Here is a 21760-nt window from a genome sequence, read left to right on the forward strand (position 1 = left end):
CTGCAAAGCATTTCCATTCAGTTTTAAATTAAGTTGAAAATAGTTGAACAAATCTGAACAACTAAGGACTCTGTGGATTTTAGTATATGAGTTTTCCCTTGATATGTTGCAGAAACTGTTTTACATTAATGCCTAAGATTATCTGCAAAGCAGCAATGGGGGATAATATCTGTTTGTTTCTATAGATCAAGCTTTAACTAGGATTAGATGCAATTTATTATTAAAATTGATTAACTTCATTTCACATTTGCTATATTTTCATATTTTAATAGCAGCATTCGTAACTTCAAGAAAAAAATACAGATATGTGAGTGCACTGCATTGAATGAGCTGCTATTGCTGATTTAAGAAAAATCTTAAAAAGTTTAAAAGAAACCTATGTGGGAGAGGAAAGGAGGTAGTTACTTGCTAGTAATTTTAAGTTTAAAGACAAAAATTCTTTTACTTCAGCTTGATCTCATTCTTTCATGAGTAAATCCATTAAAATCATGCTAGTGATTCTGCTGTAAAGGTAATACCAGTGAAATTATAATATGAGGTATTCTGTGAGACTAAAATGCTGTCCATATTATTTATTTCATTGGAGGTATTTTTTCTGTTAGTTATAATATACCAGCTTTGATGTGCCAGCACTCTGGAAATTTTAGCTGAATCAAATCAGACACGTATTGCGGCTTATTCTCTCAGGCCATGGGATTACGGCACACCGCTATGAAGCCTCTCAGCTGAGAGTCTGAAAGACCTTCGCAAATGATGGGCCAGTTGCTGCTTGCCACACTCCTTTGGGCAGGCTTTCTGCAGTGCAAGCGTGGTTTGGCTCACTGCTTGATTCTCATTATTTTTATTTTGGACTTTTTATACACAGATACAGGAGGAGACAGAGCGGGTAAGAGTGCCTTCAGAGGTCTCACGCTGATTACTGGCAGGGTCACAAATTGAACACAGCAGTACTGATTCTCAGTTCTCCTTTCTAATTACTAAGGCAGGCACCTTTTTTGCACAAAGTTTTCTTGCAGGACCAGCTTTCTTTTCACTGTGACCAGTTTTATCAAGTCCACGTGGTTTCTGTGCTCGTTTGGAAACTTTCCTCCAAACTGGTGAGTTTTCCTTCATCTCCTCCTTGAAAAGGAATGTTAGTTCCCTAAACTGGGTTCTCCCTCTCCCCGCTGCCTGCCTTCCCGCAGCACACACAGGCAAGCCGGGTTACGTCTGTAATCCAGCTGTTCGCCCTACGGACGTGCTGACTGATGATGAAACATGAGTCTGTTAAAACAAAAACCTTTGCGTGTTAATTTTCTTGGCATAGAAGGTCACTGATTTGGTTTACTGTACTAACAGCAGTCCCCAAATGTTAGTGTTTATGTGGTTTATTGTCTTGTTTTCTCCGATATTAAAACTCCCATTTGAATTCGACATGTTTTCCAAACTATTTTAGGAACCAACCTTTACGTCCGTCGGTGTGTAAGCCCCCCAGAGCAGCTCGCTCTGTTTGGCTGGCTTCGCTCTGATGCGAGTGATGCGGTTGCCGTCCTGCGCGAAGTCTGTCACAGCTGTCACCGCCAGCGCGGCCGCTGCGCAGCTGCTTGCCGTGCAGGGCATCGGCAGCAGGTCCACGTGGCATGCTGAGAGGGCTATGTTTGGGGGCCCCAGGAACTGGCTATCTAAAATGAACACGAACACTGAGTTTGACAAGAGATCTTCCAGCAGTTGCCCGCACCCTGTTTACCGCCCAGCACAAGTGTTTTATGTTCCAAGAAACACATGCATGGCAACCAGATGGGCTTTGCGTGAAGACAGTTGTGACTGACCTAATCTGGCATCGCTTTGCACATTTTACTGTTTTTTTTTTTTTTTCCTGCAGTAGACATTTTACTAAAACTTACTGTGCTGTTCTGTCCACAGGTGCTAATATTTCTGGAAAGACAGTCTTATCTGTATGGGTCCATGCCCAGGAAATGAAGATGAGTATTTCTCATGACAAAGAATGAGATGAATCTATGTTTCAGGAAAATGTCTTTCACTAGCTTTATTATGAAAAGGTATCTGCTGAGACTAGCTTAATTTAAAATAAAGGGAATATTTTTGTCTGGAAGGAGAGGAGTCTTAAATCAGTTTTTAGTGACTTTCAGGTCCAGGAGAGGAAGGCAAATGCAACAGATCAGTAGACCCTTATCTTTTACAGATTTTTGGATTTAGCTGAGTTATTTTGCTTTAGTTTCCATCTGTAAAATGATGGTAGTATCATTTATATCTTTCACAGAGGGGCTGTGAGGATAAATTCACTAAAAGACAGTGGAAAAATAATATATGATGATGTTGCTGGCCATATAAGTATCTGTGATGGGTGGGGAAGTGATGGGTGGTGACAAAATCAATGTGGCAATGGTAACTCAAGCTTATTCATGCAGCTCTGCCTCTGCACATCATATCATTCCTAAAGAGACTTCTTCTAGCAGCAGGAATAGCAGTGTCCATTTCTCTTCAGTCCTGACCCCTCATGCTGAGGTCACAGGTAAAATGCTAATATCCTCTCTCTATTTTTTTTTTACATGGATGTGTTTTTTATGAACATTGAATCGTAATAGCATTTGGTTCTGAGCCAGCTGGCCTGCGTTTTAGATAATGTCTATCTTCTCCTCAAGAAGTTACCCAACCCTTCACGAGATCTTTAGTGAATATAAAATAAAATTTTGGGCCTAAAGCTGATTTCAGGACTACCAGTGTTTGTGCTAAATGCTTAATTTTCCATCCCAGACCGATATTTATCAGATGATAATGAACAACGTTCTGGAAATGGTGGCAATGGAATTAATTGGATACAAAAATAAGTGATTTTCTTATCATTTTTCAGATTTCTAAATTTGTTTAATAATTTATAGGAGATGGTATTCCAGTGTTCTAAGATTGTATTTCTAATCTGATTAAGTAATCAACATTTTATTTCTCATGGAAAAGACCCATAAAATGTAATTGAAATTAACCCTGTAGAGTTCCATAGAAACTGAACTAAAACCTACAAACGTTAATAGCATATTATCTCTCATGCCAAATCCTTAAAGGCTGCCTTACTTCTTATAGAAAAGTCTTCACTCATTTTCAAGGTTCTTGATTCAATTAAATTGGAGGTTTCCATGAGGAATAGTTATGGCCATTGCAGCCCCATGGGCTGTGCTCACAACCCAGAACAACAGTTTAAAATCAAACGAAATCATCTTGTCAAAACAGCAGTGATAAACTTAACAAAAGCAGAAGTTCAGTGGCTCTGGTGTGTCTAGGCCTTCATTACGATATTGTCTGAACTTAGAGAGATATTTATATGCTTGTAATTAGCTTTCTTATCACTTATTCCCTACATAATTAACACAACAGTGGTTTTACATGGATTCAGTCAGACAAGGAGCTTGTCGGTTAATTTCTTCAGTATAAATGAATCTCAGCTAAAATTGTTTTTATTTTCAATTTATAGCACTGTGGCCAACATTACATTTTTCAGAAGCCCACAGCGTTCTTTCGAATAAACAAAGAAACCCTACAGACAATAAAGGCACAAAATAAACATGTGGTTTTGCAAGCACACAGCAGTAGCTACTCAATCTTAACTACATATAAATATCTCAATTGATTATAAACGGCCCAGCGTCATACAAGGGAATAGCCTCAGGGTGGAACGATCAAGGACTAGAGTTGGTTATTAGTTTAAGCTACATAAATGAGGTGATTAAAACTGACGGAAAGTTGCCACTTCAGTGACAAGTTCCCTCAAAGATAGTTAATTGGTAGAGTTGTGTCTCTATCTTGACACCTCTTGGCACCAAAATGTCAAGCCCATTGAAGCCTTGGAAATAAATCTGCTCCTGCAAATTTTACCTCACCTCTTTCCTTCAACAAAATGCAGAAGCACGTTGTGGGACTGCAGGAGACCCCTGGCGAGAAGTCAGCCTTGGGTTCACATTTATCCGTCTCAGCCTCCCCAGGCTTGTGAGCTCGTAGCCCATGAGTTTACTATCAGTGAGATTTTTGGAGGCCTAAGAATATATCTAGGTAGCTAATAGGAGTTAAAAATTGCCCTTAGAGATCCTGTGACAAGCTTTAATTTGATCCCCATAAGGGGTAGGTGTTTAAGTTGCCTAGAGGTTTGAGGACATCCCACCGCACACCAGCCTGCATCCTTCGGTGCCTAGGTACCTAAGTGAGTCTGTTCCCGTGAGCTCAGCGAATGTTTGCCTGATGATAGACTGACAGAGACTCTACGCCAAGAGGAGCGTGTAGAACTGAGAACCGCTGAGCCAGGAAGAAATTCAAAGTACTCCATGTCCGAGAGCCAGCACAGCTGCTGGGACCATAAGGCGCCGCTCAGTTTAAGATCGTTGTGTTATGATATCATTCGAATGACTTTTTTTCTTCTGTTTGTGCACTTGGCTGAGGGTGGGGAGAGAAGGAAGAAGGACTGAGAACTCATGTTAAGTGCTTGATTTAAAAAAAAGGCAGAGACTAAGAAGTGAGAGTGGGGCAGAAGATTGAGCCACTGCAGAGACTTACTGTTTTTTTTCTGATTTAGAGGAAGTTCAGTTTAATGTATGCAGCAGTGGCAGATTTAAAGGGGAAGAGGCAAAGTTTTAAATTTCTTTATTAAAGACAATGATTTTAGCAGTGCTTCAGTTCCATCGCTAAAAAATAGGGGCTAATCTCATTGCCGGTGGAAGGAGTCTAAAGGACAATTCACACTTTCAAGGATTTATTAAGGGAAAAATGTCAGGAAATGTCTGTTTTTTGCCAAAATTTTTTGAACTGGCTTTTTGGGGGTAGAAAAACTGGGCCTAATCCTATCTCTAAACAATTTTCTCATTGAGTTCCCCACGGAAGCAGAATAAATCCCTTGCTAGAAAAAGGTTTGGGTGTTTTCTTTAGTGAAAATGGTAAATAAAAATCCAAATGGTTCCCTTGGTTAGGCATGATATTCCACCAGATTAACCTGGGGAAAGTATTTACCAATTAAAAGGGCAAGATAATTTTCTAAGAGACATTGTCAATATTTTCAATCAAAAAATACATTTAGGAAAAGAATTATATATTACAATAAGAATGATTTTTTTCATCTAAATTAAGGTAGACAAAAACTGCAAGCCAACAAAAGAAAGAAAAAAAGGCTTCAGTACACATTTACTGAATAATAAATCTGTAGGTGAGCTCCTTACTGATAATTACTGGAATTATTCTAGCTAAGACCATATCTATTACAAAGCTTAAAATGGAATTTTATACTCTTATAATTTAAAATAAGTTCTTCTACTCATATTTATTTCACCCACAAATCTCAGTGGACTATTGTTCAGGCTATTGCTAATTAGGTGTTTCTTGGTGTCAAAAGCATGAGTGATACTATCATCTATTTTATTTTGTAAGCAAATGCAAGGTCTCAGTAGTTGAGTTTATGAGTTCTGCCTTGTGTTAAAATTAATTGTAACATAGGTGCTGGGAAAAGTAATCACACTGATTTGATGCTGATATGTGAAACTCTTACCCAAATCCTCAGTACTTAGCTGTAAAGTAATTTTGCAGGAATCATCATGCCCCGCACAGGTAATAGGTACAGTACTCAGAATGGTCAAAACATGCTCTTTGCCATCCTCTGCAATTTGTAATGATTCTGGTAAAAACTGAAAATAAGAAAATCACTTTTAGATCATTTTGACAAATTAATAAGGCAACGCTGATGTTTATGAAAATTTGAGTGCTTTTAAGCAATTGTGAATATAAAGTTGTTTGTAAAATAATAATCATCTTAAATTTTCCAAAGGTAAAATTACTGATAAAATATTTTAACATGCTTGGTAATTAAGAAAATGTTTGCAGTTGTCATATGTAGTGTCTAATTGCCTCCCATTTCCCAGTCTCAAAACAGGCTTTTATAAAACCTGAAAATAGTGCGATACCATAGAATTTATTCATTTTTAATATCTCTGGTTAAAAGCAGCTTTCATTCCAATGCACTAAGACACTAGCAATATTTATGGTCTGAAGTTTGGCATTACCTCGGTCATGAACATGGATGCTATATTTGTGTCTGCCGCAGGTGCAAAGTAAGCAAGTGCAGTTTTCACCTGATTCCTCTTCTCTGCTATGGCAGAAAAAAGAATTTCTCCATACATAATACATCACAGCTTGTGCCCTGGGGAAAGGAGATGGGGTTCTGCCATTTCTGCGTATCTCTTTTTGTAGGGTAAGGGCAGAAACAGCATTCAAGGCTAGTCAGAAACTGGAATTTCCATTCCTTGCAATTCCTTGGAAATAATTCTGACATTTCAAAAAAAAAAAATTGAAACTGTTCTTCAAATGTCATACAGAAAAGGCTTCCAGATTTTTCAAACATCGTTCTTCTGGGTATGAAGCTCAGATACTCAGAAGATCTCGAATTTTCCAGGGCTGTCAGACTGACAGTCTAATTCTTGAGTAGGATTAGGCATGTTCTTTGCTCACAGTGTGGGTTTACCCTCTGAAATTTGATTTTTTAGTGTCTGACCACAAAAAGTTGTTTGATTAAAGTTCATTTCTCTCTTCGCTTTCTTCTGGTCTAGTTACAATAAAATTCTGAATCCTTGCAGGTGTGGCTTCCCACTGTACATAACCATGAGAGTATTTGGGGGCATATTTATCAGAAGATGTAATTTTGCACATTCTTTATGGTGCATTAGTGTCAATACCTGCACACTCTGCTGATGAGTGCTTTAGAGAGTTTTACGAACGGACTGAAAGCCATATAATTTATTGAGACATTTCCTCAAAGTGAACATAGACACAGCGTTGGTTATGATTATCAAGACCTGTGCTTCTGTGTATTGTCTTTCAGAGCATGTCAGATAATATATAATTTTTATCTGGGGATACGCTAGAGAAGTTCAGTGAATCAGGGCCATCAGCATTACCTTAATCCCTGCATAGAATCCGCTGCTCTCTTCGGGTAATGACTGCTGATCAGGAGCGTCCTTCATAAAAGCAGTGACAGTGCAAAAGACCTGTAATAAATAAACAGTGTATTTTATAGCTATTCTTGAAGAGAATGCTGTAGTTATGCATCGTCCCATTTGTTGTTGAGGTCTTTTTTTATTGTTGGAACAGAGTTTTTGGAGGTCTAGGCTTTAAAAAATGTTTATGCATAAACCTTGAGATTTGAAAGAATTTTGGTTGCATTTAATAAGGAAAAGAACATGGCATTTGTCTCAACAATTAATATCAGCAAATGCTTACAGTGCATTTTCTTCTGCAGTTTTTGAAGCTCCTTCTGGGTGTTAGTAATATATCTCCATATTAATTAGGGAGAATTACACTATTCATAGGTATTACTGTGAGGATTAGGACATTAGCCTTTAGAATGCCAGACTACAGTCTGTCCACTGGATCAAATATCCTCTCTCTATACCATGTTTTTGAACTGTCTATTGTTTAGATTAGTTTGACAGTCACCCAGTCTCAGAAACATTGTCAGCAACATGAGAAGCTCCTTTTTCCTTTTTTTCTTAGTGCATTATAAAAGTATTATCTAGATGAGGCAGATGTGCCTACAAGGTTTATATTACAAAAAACCAAAAATATGCCTCAAAACAAAAAACACCAAACACGATGTACCAGGCCAATTATGTTTTATTCCTAGCACAGTCACGCAACCTTTATCTCTACTGAGCCCGCACACCATCTGCCATCTCAGTGTTTCATTGGTTTCAGAAGACGCAAACAGCTAACATCGTTTCTAGGATCATAAGATTAAACTACGGAAATTTTCCTTAAAGCAAACTACAATAGGCTCTGGAATTGTAGTTCTAAAATTTTTGGCCTCTTCTCGTAAATGGAGTAACAGATTGTGACATACTAAATCAATTCCAAATAATCAGACGGCATATTTATAGCTACTGCCTTTTTTAAGCCTCAAGTAACCCATGAGGAGGAATCAGACCAATCTAATTTATATTCTGTTTTGGTAAATTCCTTTGAACAGATTTTTCAGCACCACCCACTGGCCGTGGGCTCTAAGTGTTTTTGAGAGGTCAGTGTTCATGGAGAAACCTAAATGCCGGTGGAGCTTTTTTTGCAGTTGGACCCTTTGGATCCATCCACAGTGCTTCGTAGAAGCAGCTGGAAAATGAGGCTTGAAGGCAAAGCCATTTGTCATCTGCAGGGGTCCCCTACGCTGGAGGAGAAAGAAGGCACATCTTTAGCAGAGATGGACCCTGGCAGCCTGTGGCTGGCCTCCATGACCACCTGTCGCTCAGTGACAACCTTTCCAGCCGTTTCCTGGGGAGCGAGTGGGCAGCCTGAAGGGTCCCGGTGCCCCAAAGGCGGATGGGACATTTTGGTAGCCCTCACACGCTCGCAGGTCAGGCTGCCTGCAAAGCGTGGCTGTGGTTGGAGGTGACTCTCGGAAGGGTGCTGCGCACTGGGCTTCTCCTGGGACCTTCTGGCTAGACATGGCCCTTATGCCCAGTGGTAGCCAAACAGGCTCGATAGAAATAAGAATATTTCCAGCATCATATGGTCATATGGATGTGAGTCGTTTTTTAAAGTTGCATACCATTCTGCAATCTTTCTTTTACCACTCTGAAAATGTCATGAATCCCTCTTCATCGCCTCTGAGTTAGTTTTCCTCTAAACTTAAAAATAGTCTTTCCTGATTCATCTTCGCACAATCAAAATGCAATGCAAGCAATATAGTGTTATTTGTACTTCTAGGGAAGAAGGAAGTGTTTTCCGTGTTCTTCAAGTGGACTATTTCCAGATCAGCTGTCAGCTCAGTCCCAGGTTTATGAGCCTTTCAGACCTTTTTTGCCTTCACAGAGTTTCTCACTCTTTTGCTGACAGGTCCAGCTGCCATTTTGGCCTAGTGAAAATAACGTTATTTGTTATGTTAACGAGATGGAGTCCTGTACGTCTTACCATGTCTGCTGGGGGAGAAAAGACATAGGCCTTACAGAGACACTCTAAAGTGCAAATTCCTCAAAGACTTCATAGTCAGCCAGTATCCCTCCAAAGGAGAACATCTCATGTTCTCCTCAAGGTAATAAGACCCTATTATCATTAGAGATTTGTTATCCCCAAGTATTCCTTAAAGGCTCATGTTCAACTTAAAAGTTTAAAAAAAAAATCTAGTATTTGGAAGGCAGAACGTGAATGTTGTCCTTCTTACTGCCATTTCAGTTACAGCTGCTAAGGGGAGAATCTGCAAAATCATGATCTGACAAGTCAGTGACAACAGAAGAAGAGAGAGTTTGAATGATATATATTCCCCCTAGTGAAAAAAAATGATTCCATTACAGAACTCAGTGAGCAAATCCAATGCATCTGCATTGCAGATACTATATTTACACTTGCTAGGTTGTTTGCACTTTTTGCTTCAATGCTTTTTACCAAAAATATTCACATGGAGACTTCCATTTGAGCACACCACTTAAAAAATTCCTGCCAAGGAGGGAGATATAATTAATGCTGGCAGGATCGCTTAGTAGGATGCTGCAAAGCTGAATGGAGGGGGAGGCGCTGGCAGAGGAATCTCAGAGTGATCTTCAGTAAAATGACATCTTGGAAAATGTCAGAAACCCAGCCTCATTCCCTCTTTGCAATGTATTTTCACCCGTTGTTGAACAGAGCTATATTATATTGATAAAGCCCTGAAAACTAAAATTGAAAATTAATCCATAGCAATCCTGTGAAATCATTACTAGACTATATGTCCTTATCGGTTATATCTTCAGCACGTACGGGGTTTAGTACAAAATTTGCAAATCAGAAATGTATGGGCACCAGTCATGAGTTGCATTTTATTTCTGTCTTTCATATCATTCCTTTTCTTGTAGCATCTTTACCTGGTTAGGTGCACACTTCACTTCACAATCTGCAGATATATTCATTGGCCGCTGAGCTACAGGCTGACAGTTTGTCACATAATTATTATGAGAGTCACTCTGAGAAGTTTTTTGCCTTCAACTAAGTGCTAGCTCTTTCTTTTCAGTTCAGTAATCAACTTTTTCTTTCTCTCCTCTCCTTCCCCCATCGATGCATGTATCTTTTTTAAAGCAAAGAGATAAAAGCAACATCACTGACGGCAGTATGCTCATGGCCGTGGCAGGTTAGGCTGCATTTTTTCACAAACTCATCAGATCTTTCCAAAATCAAATTACACTGTTTCATCATCCCTTTTAAAGGAACAGAAATCTGTAAAGGCGCCTTCAGACACTGTAAACTAATTGCTTCCAGTTGTGGTCTGCTTCCTTTCCTTTGCGCGTTTGCAGTTATTTCTGTAGGGCGGAAAACTACTTACAGGCACAACATTCTGATATAAAAAGGCCCTAGTAGCTAAAAATTTCTCCTTTCCTATGTTACGGAGCAGATTTGTGCCCTTAAGTGAACTTAACTCCCACTTTGCTGTGAACCCTGTGAGCAGCATATTTAGCCAAAAGCAGAATTCAGCCATTAATTTGGTGGGGGTCGGAAAGCTCTGGGAAATGATTGGGAGAGTATTTAAATGCTAAGACCTGTCACAATCATTGGCAAACTTCCCTCTATCATCTTGCACATCAAAACATTTTTTAAGAGTTCTCAAAATCCAAAGCTCCCACAAATCATTTGTTTATAATCTTTTTGAACATAAAAAACACCAGTTTGTTCCTTTTCCCTGCCCCTAATTACTTCTGAATGTAGCATAGTGATCATCTGTGGTAGTTTGAGCGTGTGAGGAGAAAAACGGGGCTGAGGGCAGAGACAGAAAAGCTCAGAGAAAGTCACATTCACGTTTGTTATCATCTTCAAAGGCAGCACATGCAGGGAGGCCGCCATCTCCACCGTGATCCCGTCTCGAGTTCCCATCATCTTTGTCAGGGCCCACAGCGGACAGGCAAACATCAGACGGGTATGTGGCTATTTGCCAAGGACTTTCTGGAGGATGGTTTTGTAGTGGGGTGAGTGTGGCACTCTGCTTCCCTGGTCCTGAGACAGTGGTGTGCTCGGTAGCAGCGTGCGTGGCCCAGGGCTCCGCAGTGCGGGACGGCACGTGGCTTACCAAGGGAGTCTGAGGCAGTCTTGGCAGGCAAAGCAATTCTGTGATAGACAGCGTGGAGATTATTAGCACTGGTCCTGTAGGAAGTAGCCGCAGATAAATCAGCCTATTTCCTGCAAAGACCTTGGGCATGTTTTCAGAAGTATCTAAGTGACATCAGCGCCTAAGTCTGAAGGCTTTTTTTCGGAAGTCACTTACAGATCTATATAGGTTTAGGCTTTGAGCCTCAATCATTCGGAAGATCTGTGGTCTCAAGAATTTACCCACTTCCTAGTTTGCCCAGGCATCATTAATGCTAGGGGTAGTTGGGCTGGGATCAACTAAGGAATTGGGTTCCTGAAAACAAAACAGGAACAGGTACTTGTTTTGTGATCCAAAACCCGTCCCTGTTCAGCAGTCACATAACTGTGAAGACCTCTAGGTTTGCAAGGCAGCTTGCTGTTTGACCTGAAAACGCTCAAAGTGCCTACATTCCTGCACCCGTGCAGCCGCGAGCTGCCCTGGCCCGAGCAGCGGGGCACGGGGCTCGCGCTCATAACCGGACCGTGGCTGTCGCGGGTTCCCGACGAAGGAAGGCAGCAGCACACGGTTAGCGCTGTGCCAGATGCACCTGGGAGCCCTCCGAAAGCGCAGGCTCTGCCACAGGCGCTCTGAAGCACGAGAAGAGGTGGTGCCGCTATCCCTCGCGGGCTGTCCCCCGGGGCAGCAGCCCTGGTCCCTGCACGGGGAGAGCGGCCGGATTTGAGGGCTGGGTTCTGCACTGCTCCTCAGGGCTGCCCATGCGTTTCCCTGAATGGCCACCAAAGCAATAGTCAAATGCCCATGGCAGTTCCTGCTTCCAGGCCCTGGTTCCTCTCCGCGACAGTCTAGCCTATGTCCTGGGGGCTGGCAGGCTCTTTTGGGGAGGGTGAGACATTTATTTAACGCACCCCACTCCTGGGAAAGCCGGATACAGGTCACTTATCTCTCTGGCAAGTGCTTGAGCTGTGTTGTAGTGACAGTGGCACCACAGTGTCAACAGCAATAGCTTAAAATATTTGCTTCTACTGGTAATGGTCTTTCAAAGCTTAAATAAAAGCAGTTGCATCTGAGTAGAACTTCAAGGTCTGGATTAAAATGTGGATGGAGGCATTTTCCTGACTCAGACATCAGATCTCCTGAGAGGTGTGGAAGCTCAGAGACACCACTCCGGCCAGTAATTTACGTTGGGCAGCTCCGGGAAGCTCCCCTCTTAATATCAGGCACCATTTCAGGGTGCCCCCTTCTTCCTGTCCCCAGGGCGGGGAGATCTGTGTGCAGCTGTGAAGGTGCAGGTGCCTAACCTGTGGGTGATTAATTCTGTTAACCCCTGTAGCCGAGCTACCGTCGTAGCTACATCAGCAGGTGTCAAAAGGCAGGCTAGGTTTCCAAGGATGAGAGACACTCAGCCACGCTCCTGGCGTGTGGGTGAAGGCTTTGGTAGGGGATCAATAGTGCCAGGTGAAGGGGCGGCACGTGGTGGTGGTGATAACGGCCTCCCACCTGCAGGTGCCTGCTCTATTAAAAGCTAATGGGCTGGGGTTAAAAAGCCTGGTGGAGGTTCTCCTGGGAGATAGAGTGTGTGAGCTGGTGGAAGTGATGGTTTGCAGCCTTGATGAAAAGAGCAAAGGACTAACTGACCTGATGGAAGGTGCTTCTTAGGGGAGCTGGTGGAAAAAAAACAGTTCTTATTAGCTGAAAGAAGGGGTCTGGCTGTAGTTGTTTGCAGAAAAGGGTAGGAACAAAGTCACTGGAAAGGATTTCCAGAAGAGTTAGTGGCGGGAGAAAGTGGGGATAATCTAGCTTTGAGTTAAAGTAAAAATTAATAAATCAGACTCTGAAGTTTTTGAAACAAAGTCGCTCCTTGTGCGAGACTGTCGGCTGCAGAGGGAAGGAGCCTTGCTGCAGCAGCATGGCCTCACCCCGGGTGAAGTCTCCGAGTAGTCGGTCTGTTGCTAACCATATATAAAAAAGGCAATTCTCTCCAGTCGCTGGATAGCCGAGTGGTATGTGGAGGCCGACTGTAGACTTCATCTATGTGGGAAATCTTCCCAGTGAGCTGCCTTGTAGGCTGCAGGGTTTTGTTTGTTGTCTTATCTGATCCTTTTTGCTTTAAAATCTCTCTTTGGATCTATCCAGAGCTCTTCTTCTGCTGGGATGCTCCCTTTTCCCCTCTATCAGATGTTTCAGGAAAGGACTTCTAAACTCAGCTGTAACCTACAAATGGGCGGTTTTTCCTATTTCCCTTGCTGACTGCGTCAACCCCAATGGCTGGGATGGGGTTAGTATTTAAGCAGGGGGAAATATCACTCCTCTTTCTTTGAGAGTGAACACTAGTTGTCCTCTCTTACATATTGAGGTGCTAATTTGCAGTCTCCTTTGCTGGGGCATATTTTTCAGGCGTTGCAGAGTGTCATGCAAGGTGGCCACTTATAGCACACAGCGTGGAAAGGCCAGTTTTACTTAAACATTTTTATTCTACAATGCACATCATAGTTTATGTATGGTGACAATTGCTTCTCGCCGTATGAACTTTCAGATTGCTGTGCTGAGCAAAATCTGCATGGTTTTCTTCTAAACACCTTTCTTTCTTAGCATAACTCATTACTCACACCGTGCCACTATAATTTATAGATGGCTATGCCTCCAGGAATGGAATGACCTCTGTCCGTATCTCATAAATAAGGCTCAGGAATGCTGGGATTTTCATATCAGATGGAATAGGCTTCTTTCAGTGTCTATATAGAAATAGCGGCATGTTATAGATTTATTTAAGACTGCAATAGTTTCACGAACATTATGCTGCCAACCTCACTGTCTGAAATAACAAAAGTGGAGCCCAGAGATGGGGGTGATAAGCACACATGACTGCTATTAAAAAAATAACTGCCTGTTTAGACTAAAGAGAAGTCAATACAAGTTCAGAAGTGTTGGCCAGTAAATCTCAATTCCTCTTTAAGGTTATTATATGGCTTGACTGCATATTAAAAAATTGATGGTTATTCTATTGTGTGACTAACCTATTACCTGGAGACTTTCTGATGGATTAAAAAAAATAGTGTAGCTATCAATCACCTAAAAGATGATTAAAAATAATCTTTTTTCCTGGCTGTATTTTTTTTATGAAGAAATGACCAGAGAAGGTGCTCATTTCAGGCTAGGTTTATAAATAATACAACTCCTAGAATTAATCTATAAAAGCACTGGGACCAAAATCAGACTATGCGCAGGTGGGTGAAAAGCAGGTTAAACAAAAACAAGCAGTTCTTAGAGATGCTGCAAATTGTGCAGCCTGCGGGACAAATTCTGCTCTGAATTACGCCCCCACGTCCCAGCTCACTCGCTTCTGAGGGCAGCACAAGTCTTTGCGATGCTTCCTCTGGGCTGTGAACGGAGAAGGGGGAGCTGCCTGGAAAGCGCCCCCGATTCATTGCTTCCTCTCTAACGTGGCTTTTATCTGCCCTCAGTTCAAAGCTGGCTTAGCAGAATTCCTTCCACCTTTTATCTTTCATGGGCCCAGGAGGCTGCAAACTGGGTCTGCGCGGCTGACTCAGGTCCTCAGGGTGTGAATCTGTCTTTGGTGGCATCACCTTTCCTTTGCAGCAGCCCCGTTAGCGCTTACGAAGTCGCCTCAGGTTTGCACCGCTGGGAGGGAAAGGAGAATCTGTCCCTTCTAACTATTATTAGAAACACGGTGTGGAACAGCAAACACAGTCAAATGCTTTTCTAATCTTTATCGTGTAAAACTAAATTCCCAGTTAGAGCTGAGGCTTCATTGCTTGGCTTTCACCAGTGACAATTTATGGATAATTATAATTAGTCAAATAGGCCATGAAGACCTTTAAAAAAAGTTCTAGCAAGGAAGAGAACATTTTAGTGTCACTAAACCTGCTAAATTAAACATGAGGGTTTCAGCAGAGGACAAAGAAGGGCTTACTGAAAACTTAATATAATGAAAAAGGTCCTATAAAGATTTGGTGATACTACTAGTTAACAAAAGTAAATTTTCTCTGAATCCCCAGGATTGTTAAAACTAGATTTGAAGTGATTACAAGTGAGATTATTTTGTTGAAAATAGATATCTCCTTGTAACACAAACCTGCCTTGAAAACTGGCAGAATTGTCTGCCTCATATTAGAAGTGCGGGCAGCATCAGTCAGATTCCAGATTTAGGTGGCATGGTTTTTTCTCATTTCTTCTCATAATTACCTAGGCTGTGCTACTGTTATAAATGACTCACCTTTGCAAGAATGGAAAAAACTTATTCACATTTCTTAATTATCTCAAAAAGGGGCTGCAAAACACCACAACTATTTCCAACCTACTTTTAATACAAGGCTGTTATTCCTGTTTATTCTTTCAGTTCTGTGTAGCATCACTAATGGCTCTCTGCCTATAAAAGTTATGAACCTAATTTAACTTTAAAAGTCTTGTTTCTGTACCGTGAAAGGCCATGAATTCATATACAAGTCAATTTTTTCACATGTCGTATTGGCTTCTGTTTTGTCATTGTTTTTGAAACTAGATCTGTGTTGCTATGTAAGCTATCAAATATACTTCTTAAAGATTGTTTTGTAATGAACTCTGTCTTTCAGTATACTATTGAACCAAGAATTTGGAATCAGAGAGGCAGAACACCATGAAAAAGATCATAAAATAAACCTCCCTCTGCTTTAAAATGTACCATCTTTCTTCTCTGTGAAAAGATGTTATTGTGTCTCTAGTCCATGATTAAAAAAACTACTGAGTGCATATAGCGGAGTATGCCTATACTGCAGATTCTCACTGCTGCAAGGCACAAAAACATACTAAACAAAAATTGGATCAGGCACATGTACCTACTACTTGTGCCAACTTTATGGCATTCAAGCAGTAATGTAAGTGTAGATATTCAAGTTGCCTTTAGAAAATAGTAAAGCAGAAAGCTTCCATGAACTCTGTGCAATTCAAAGAAATGTTACAAGTTCTGAACCTGGTATACGCTACTGAATAATCCTGTTTAGAAACAGGCCCCTGCTTCAGTCTTTTTTTCTGTTAGGTGTGAATATAACTATTGAGGCACTAATAAAAACCCAACAAAGATTTTAGAAAAGCTCGATTGAACGTTTGATTTGTTTTTTCTTGTTTTTTTTCCCCTGAGGGCAGGGTAGCATTACCGTGTCTCCCAGTCTGAGATTAACGCCGTTCATCTCCACGTAGGAGAACGACTGCTGGGTGGTGTCACGATGGATCTCTTCTTTCGTGCCGGCGGTGGAAAGGCGTGACCAGACCACCTCGTAGTGCAGCGGCTGGTTTGAGGAAGGGCGGTTGTAACTGCATTTAAGGTGGGCATGATTTTGCGCAAGCTCAGGAGTTATCACTGGTTGCAAAGCCAAGCTCATGAGTTTGTCTGAAAAGGAGGAAAAAAAGAATATTGCACGAAACGTTATTTTAATAGTACAATTATTCATTCAACAACAAGAAGATTTAAATATAACTGGACATGGAAGAAATACTACGTTTTATATTCTTGTGATTTATTAACTATATAAGCAAGAAAATCTCTTTCATATAAAGCACAAAAATAGCTAATAGTGTACTGACTACCCATTGCTGTTACAATATTTGACCTGAGATTTTTTATTTTGTGTCTGGAGTAATATTATTGAAATGAAGCATACAGATTAACAGAAATTAATTATTCTGGCAAAGGTGTTCGACTTTGGATTCCCCAGTAGCACAGCCCTTTGCTCTGATTTTTGCAATAAGTACAGAAGAGATATGAGAGAGAATTACGTTACAGAGGTAGACTGGCTCTCCCAGAGCACCCAGCTCATACCGCCCTGCAGTGCAGACCCTTTCCAGGCTGTTCTGGGACATACCTCAAATGAGCCAGTTCGCTGTATTCTCTGCCCAGAGTAATCCCACTGCTCTAAAAACACAATCTGCTTTCTATAGGCTTCAACAAGTTATGAAGTCTGAAACTTTTCTTCCTGCTAAGCTCACGTTAAAAGTAGAAACGAAACAGTGTATAATACTGTGGGGCAATGTTCTCTCATCCCTAGGGACAGGGACTCAAATAGAACATGAAGCTGGTTCAGATAGTTTGAAAGGATAAATTAAGAAACTTTTTGCAGGATTGTAGAAAATATTATGGAAGCCCAAGAGAATAAGATATGAGACTGTTACAGCAGAATGGAGAATTGATATGTTAACATCTGTCTAGGGCAAATAAGAGGTAAGGAAAAGAAACAAGTTACTTAAAATATGAATAAGTGCTGGTTGTTTATATCCTTTTTTCTTACCTTTGTAAGGGAAGCTGCCTCAAACTATGGCTCAGACTGACTTTCTGCACAAAATTATGCCAGAAGGACAGAGTTAGGCAATCAGAGCATGGGAGTCTATGAGCAAAATTGCAGGCACGTACTCCACTTTTCTCAGCTCTGTCCTTTCTGCCAAACTGTGAAGCTTTAAATCCCTTTCATTTGAACCTGGGAAGTGCTGAGCGGTGCTCGTGTTCCCGAGCTGCCTAGCGATGGGGCCGTGGGGAGCTGTCCCTGCAAGAAGCTGTGACGGTGCCAGCTGGACCGAGCTCTCCGCCGCGCAGAGGCTGTGCTGTGCAATGCTCAGCAGCCAAATTTAACGTAGTGAATTAACAACCCCCCAGAAGAAACTTCAGCTTTGAGTGTTTTCCTTCCAATGCATGAGACTGCAAAGACATCCTAAAGTCATTAAAGAGTCAGGGGAGCTGAACCTCACTGAAATGCATTAAAAAATTGGAGAAAGCATCAATGGCAGTGTTAAAAAGAAAAAACAACAACAAAAAACCCCAAAACCGAAAAAAACCCACAGAAGTTCATTGGTTGGGAAAGATGGGAAGGGGATAAACTTTATTTGGCAAAAATGCAGACAAATTTAAGTCTCAAGTACTAATATGTAAAGTTACTAAATAAATATGAATCGACAGTTTTGATAAACAATTTGATGACCTGAAGCAATTAAATAAGCCTGAGTGCTTAAGCCCTATGACAGAAAGGACAAAAGTAATCACTGAAAAGGTATTGGTAAAAAGTTCTTCAAACAAGGATAGATGAAAGCTTTTAGTTGAACAGGCTGAACTTAAACTGGAAAGTGACAATGTTCAAAAAAAAAAAAGTATCTGAGAAAGAACCATGGAAATTAAAGAAAATTTCCATTTATTTTAAGGTATATTTTTATTTCAAAATAGTGAATTAATCTCACTCTTTGGGCTTTTTTCCCTCCCTCTTCTGTTTTTCATGTGGGAATGTTAAAATATTGATAAAGATAAGAAAATTAGATAGTTTTCTCTTTAAAAACTTTTTTTAAGTTTGAATTTTGCCTGATTGAAAGGTGGTAACCCCAGTTTCTCAGTGTGTCTTGTCTCTGTCCAAAAACGCTGAAAGGAACGTATAAAGGTAATTTTTTCCCTTTGAGAAAGAACTGTCTTTTCTGGCTAAATTTATATGCACCTGAACATGCTCCTAAGTTCAGAAGGTTTAACTGAGTGAGCAATTGCTTTCTGCTATTCCTTTGTTTCCTAGCTACGGAGGAGGGCTTAGATCTCTTGCAGTAGGCTGAAAATTATTTCTGATGAGAGTAATTATATAAGTGTCATGAAAAAGATGTTATAAGATTTTTTTTTCCTTCCAGAGTTTCAGAATTATCTTTTTGGGGGGGATACTGGATTATTTAAGATAAGAACAAGCCTTACATACAGTATCCTAGATACAGTACCTCGGTAAAACAAAGATGCTTCAGCTACCTGGCTGTGCAACTTCAAGCCAAAGTGGAGCCCAAGACAGTGAGAGAGGCTACATGTGAACTGTAACCAAGCAAAGGGCACTTCAGTAACACACACCAGACTGCATTTTGCCCTGGTAATAACAGCTATTCCTCAGGAACACCTTGGACCGCTGCTGATTTATTTTCCTCACAGCCTGCATCTTGCTGGGAGCAATGCTTGACTCGCAAGGTCGCTGAGATGTGCATTGCAATACCAGGACCTGTGCACACCTAGCAAGAGAGACATACGCAATCTTATTGATAAATACTTTACCGGCCCTCACCTTCGGCGCAGTAGCCCATGCATCCTTGAGTTGGCTGTAAGAGATAAACGAAGAACGCGCCGCAGTTTCGGACGGCGATGGGTATGCGAAACAAGCAGCAGTCCTTGGCGCTGCCGAAGAAGAACTGCCACGTGGCGCAGGCCGTGAGCTGCTTGCTTTCTCCGGGAACCGGGAGCGATTCGGATTTCAGCGACAGCCACACCGGAGCTTGTGTCCCACATTTGTTCATCTGAGGATACGCACAGAAGGCACAATTTACAGCAAGTATGTTAGGACTCCGTGGAGAATCACTTACTAAAAACAAGGCTATGAGCGTAGTGAAGTTGGAGGGTCTGTGAAACAGCTGTGTGTGGGGGGAATCGTAAATACCTTGCTCAGTTTAAAGAGGTGACTTTACACAGATAAATTCTCAGGGACCACAAGTCCTGAATTCCAGAATATTTTCCTCTATTTTTTGTTTGTATGAAACAGATGAAGGCATTGTGAAAAGGCTGGATTCCTTGCTGGGGAAGCGTGTTTTGGGCCCCATCGGCTGGCCGCTCCAGCTGGCCCTTTGGCAGTAGGACACAAGTAAGAAAGCCAAGGCAGACACAGCAGAAGGGGCAGGGGTGTGTTAGGACCATCCCGAATCAGGATGCCACTAAAAAAGAGATATGCAGTATATTTGATTAAATTTTGTGGGTTTTTTTTCACTTTCAGGTTTCTATATATTAACTGCTTTATCTAAATCTGTGTACTAGGGCCCTGAATCCACTGAACGCAGCAAATCCCCGAAGCAGGTCACACATCAGAAAGAGTTGGTCCTAAGATGGCTTAAGCGAGTGCATTTTGGGTCACAGCTGGGAGAGACTGAGCCATATTTACCTTTCCAAATTTAAAGACAGATATCCGAGGATCTCGGATCTGAATCGCTCTCTGTAGGTGCCTGACTCTTTCCACTGACTAAGTGGACGTGACTATCCAGAACTGTCTTTAAATTAAGTACCTCAGTGAGGAGATCAGCCATAATCTGAGCCTAGCAGAATTATTATCAAATACTGACAATAACTGACTCTCATACATATTCCAGAGAGAGTGAGTGTTTCTGTTTCTTTGCATTTCCTCAGCCAGGGATAGAGCACAATGCTATTTCTAATAGTCTGGCTCCTGGGATGCTCTTCCTCTCAATGTGAACGTTTGGCTATACATCACGTTCAAAAAAAACCCAAATCCATTCTTTTTCCCATTGGCCCAGGTTTGCTGCTTCACTTTTTAAAATCAAAAGTTGTTTGTGACAGCAGGGGAAGCGGTTGAAGTCAGAGGATAAATTTATGGAGCCACGCGCGAGTGCCTTTCTGTCATTTGAATTTTGCCTGGGAGCTGTACAAGCCAGAAGGCAGGGATGGGGGAAAGGCAGCTGCACACCCAGCAAAACAAAGGTATCTGAAGAAAATGAAGCACGTGGTGGGACACAGTCTGATTTCCAGTTGGAGCTAGTTAGCGTTAGGCTTCTAAAAACAACAGTTCTAAAGAGACATTAAAATTGTCCAAAGTCTCATTTTCCCCCAGAAGTGTGGCACTGACTGAGCAGAGGGGTGGACTGATCCTGTGCCTGTCCCCTGCCGTGCCCATGTGCATCCCTGCTGTTTTAACGCAGGTGCAGGAGGCCACCGGGGAGGAACGGCTTGCAGATTTTGTGTTAACGAAGGAGAGGAGGGAATGGGCATGGAAATGCTTTTACTTGGGTTTTTAGATGAATCCCTTTCCTTGTGTTCTTTAAAAGCCATGTTGTGTATGACTCTTTAAGAGATTTGTTCTTTTTATTTATTTATTGCTGTAAGGGAGGCCAGTGCTTTCTGAGCTGAACACAATGCAGATGTGGGGAATTCATTCTATCCTGGGGAACATCTGACTTAGATGTGAAATAATGGTGTTTTCAAAGCATATTTAGAAGCATACATTAGTAACGACGCCAAAGAGTGGACTGAATACCTTCTTACTAGAATCTGGAGAAGAAGATGTGCCATACACAGAGAAAAAAGAAACAGTTCAGAGAGAAGGGTGGGTGGCAGGAACTCAGTTTTTATATCATATTCGTGTTATGTTCTTGCTGAGATACTTATATCTGAACTCACTCTTACTAACCAGTGACTTCAGTGCCACTGCACGTATGGTTAACGATCTTTATGTTTTAAATCAAGTTTAGATATTTATGTATATACGTCACCGGCTCTTGGAGCCCAACAGCACTGGAACAATTAGAATGGGATGGAGCGGAGCAGGAGAGACGAAGGGGTGCTGAAGCTGAATGGGTGTTTGCAAGCTCTCAGAAACCCTCGCGAGCAAGTCGTTCGGTAAGGTGAACAGAGAAGTAGTATGAGCTAAAGCTGAGATGTCTCGGGAAAGGTATTATCTCTGTCAAGCTCTAAGGACTTTGCATGGAGGTGTTTTCAGCTGCAGCACCAGGGCAGGGACGATGAGCTGTGTCCCACTGTTTAAAAAGAGAGTGAGAAGAGCAAGCGCAGACCTGTGAGCCTCGAGCTAGTGAAAAAAAGAGAGCAGCAGAGTCAGCAGCGGCTTCCCCATCCCCTCCCGCTCTGTTTTGTGGTGGCAGCAGAAGTTGCGTGGCCCGAGAGGAGCCGGCAGCTGAGCTCCC

General features: G+C 41.6%; 1 protein-coding gene across 1 annotated transcript in view; it reads right to left on the bottom strand.

Moving 5' to 3' along the window:
- The window catches only part of LOC106498452 (von Willebrand factor D and EGF domain-containing protein-like), a 189550-nt gene that overhangs the window by 122347 nt on the left and 45443 nt on the right, over window positions 1-21760 (bottom strand). The window contains exons 3-7 of the mRNA XM_013959682.2: window positions 19126-19354; window positions 16216-16448; window positions 6924-7013; window positions 5522-5657; window positions 1444-1661 (exon numbers count right to left, since the gene is read on the bottom strand). Coding sequence (XP_013815136.2) covers window positions 1444-1661; window positions 5522-5657; window positions 6924-7013; window positions 16216-16448; window positions 19126-19354 — 906 coding nt within the window. The remainder of the gene's footprint in view (window positions 1-1443; window positions 1662-5521; window positions 5658-6923; window positions 7014-16215; window positions 16449-19125; window positions 19355-21760) is intronic.

This window comes from Apteryx mantelli, chromosome 6 (genome assembly GCF_036417845.1).
Source record: "Apteryx mantelli isolate bAptMan1 chromosome 6, bAptMan1.hap1, whole genome shotgun sequence".
NCBI lineage: Eukaryota > Metazoa > Chordata > Aves > Apterygiformes > Apterygidae > Apteryx > Apteryx mantelli.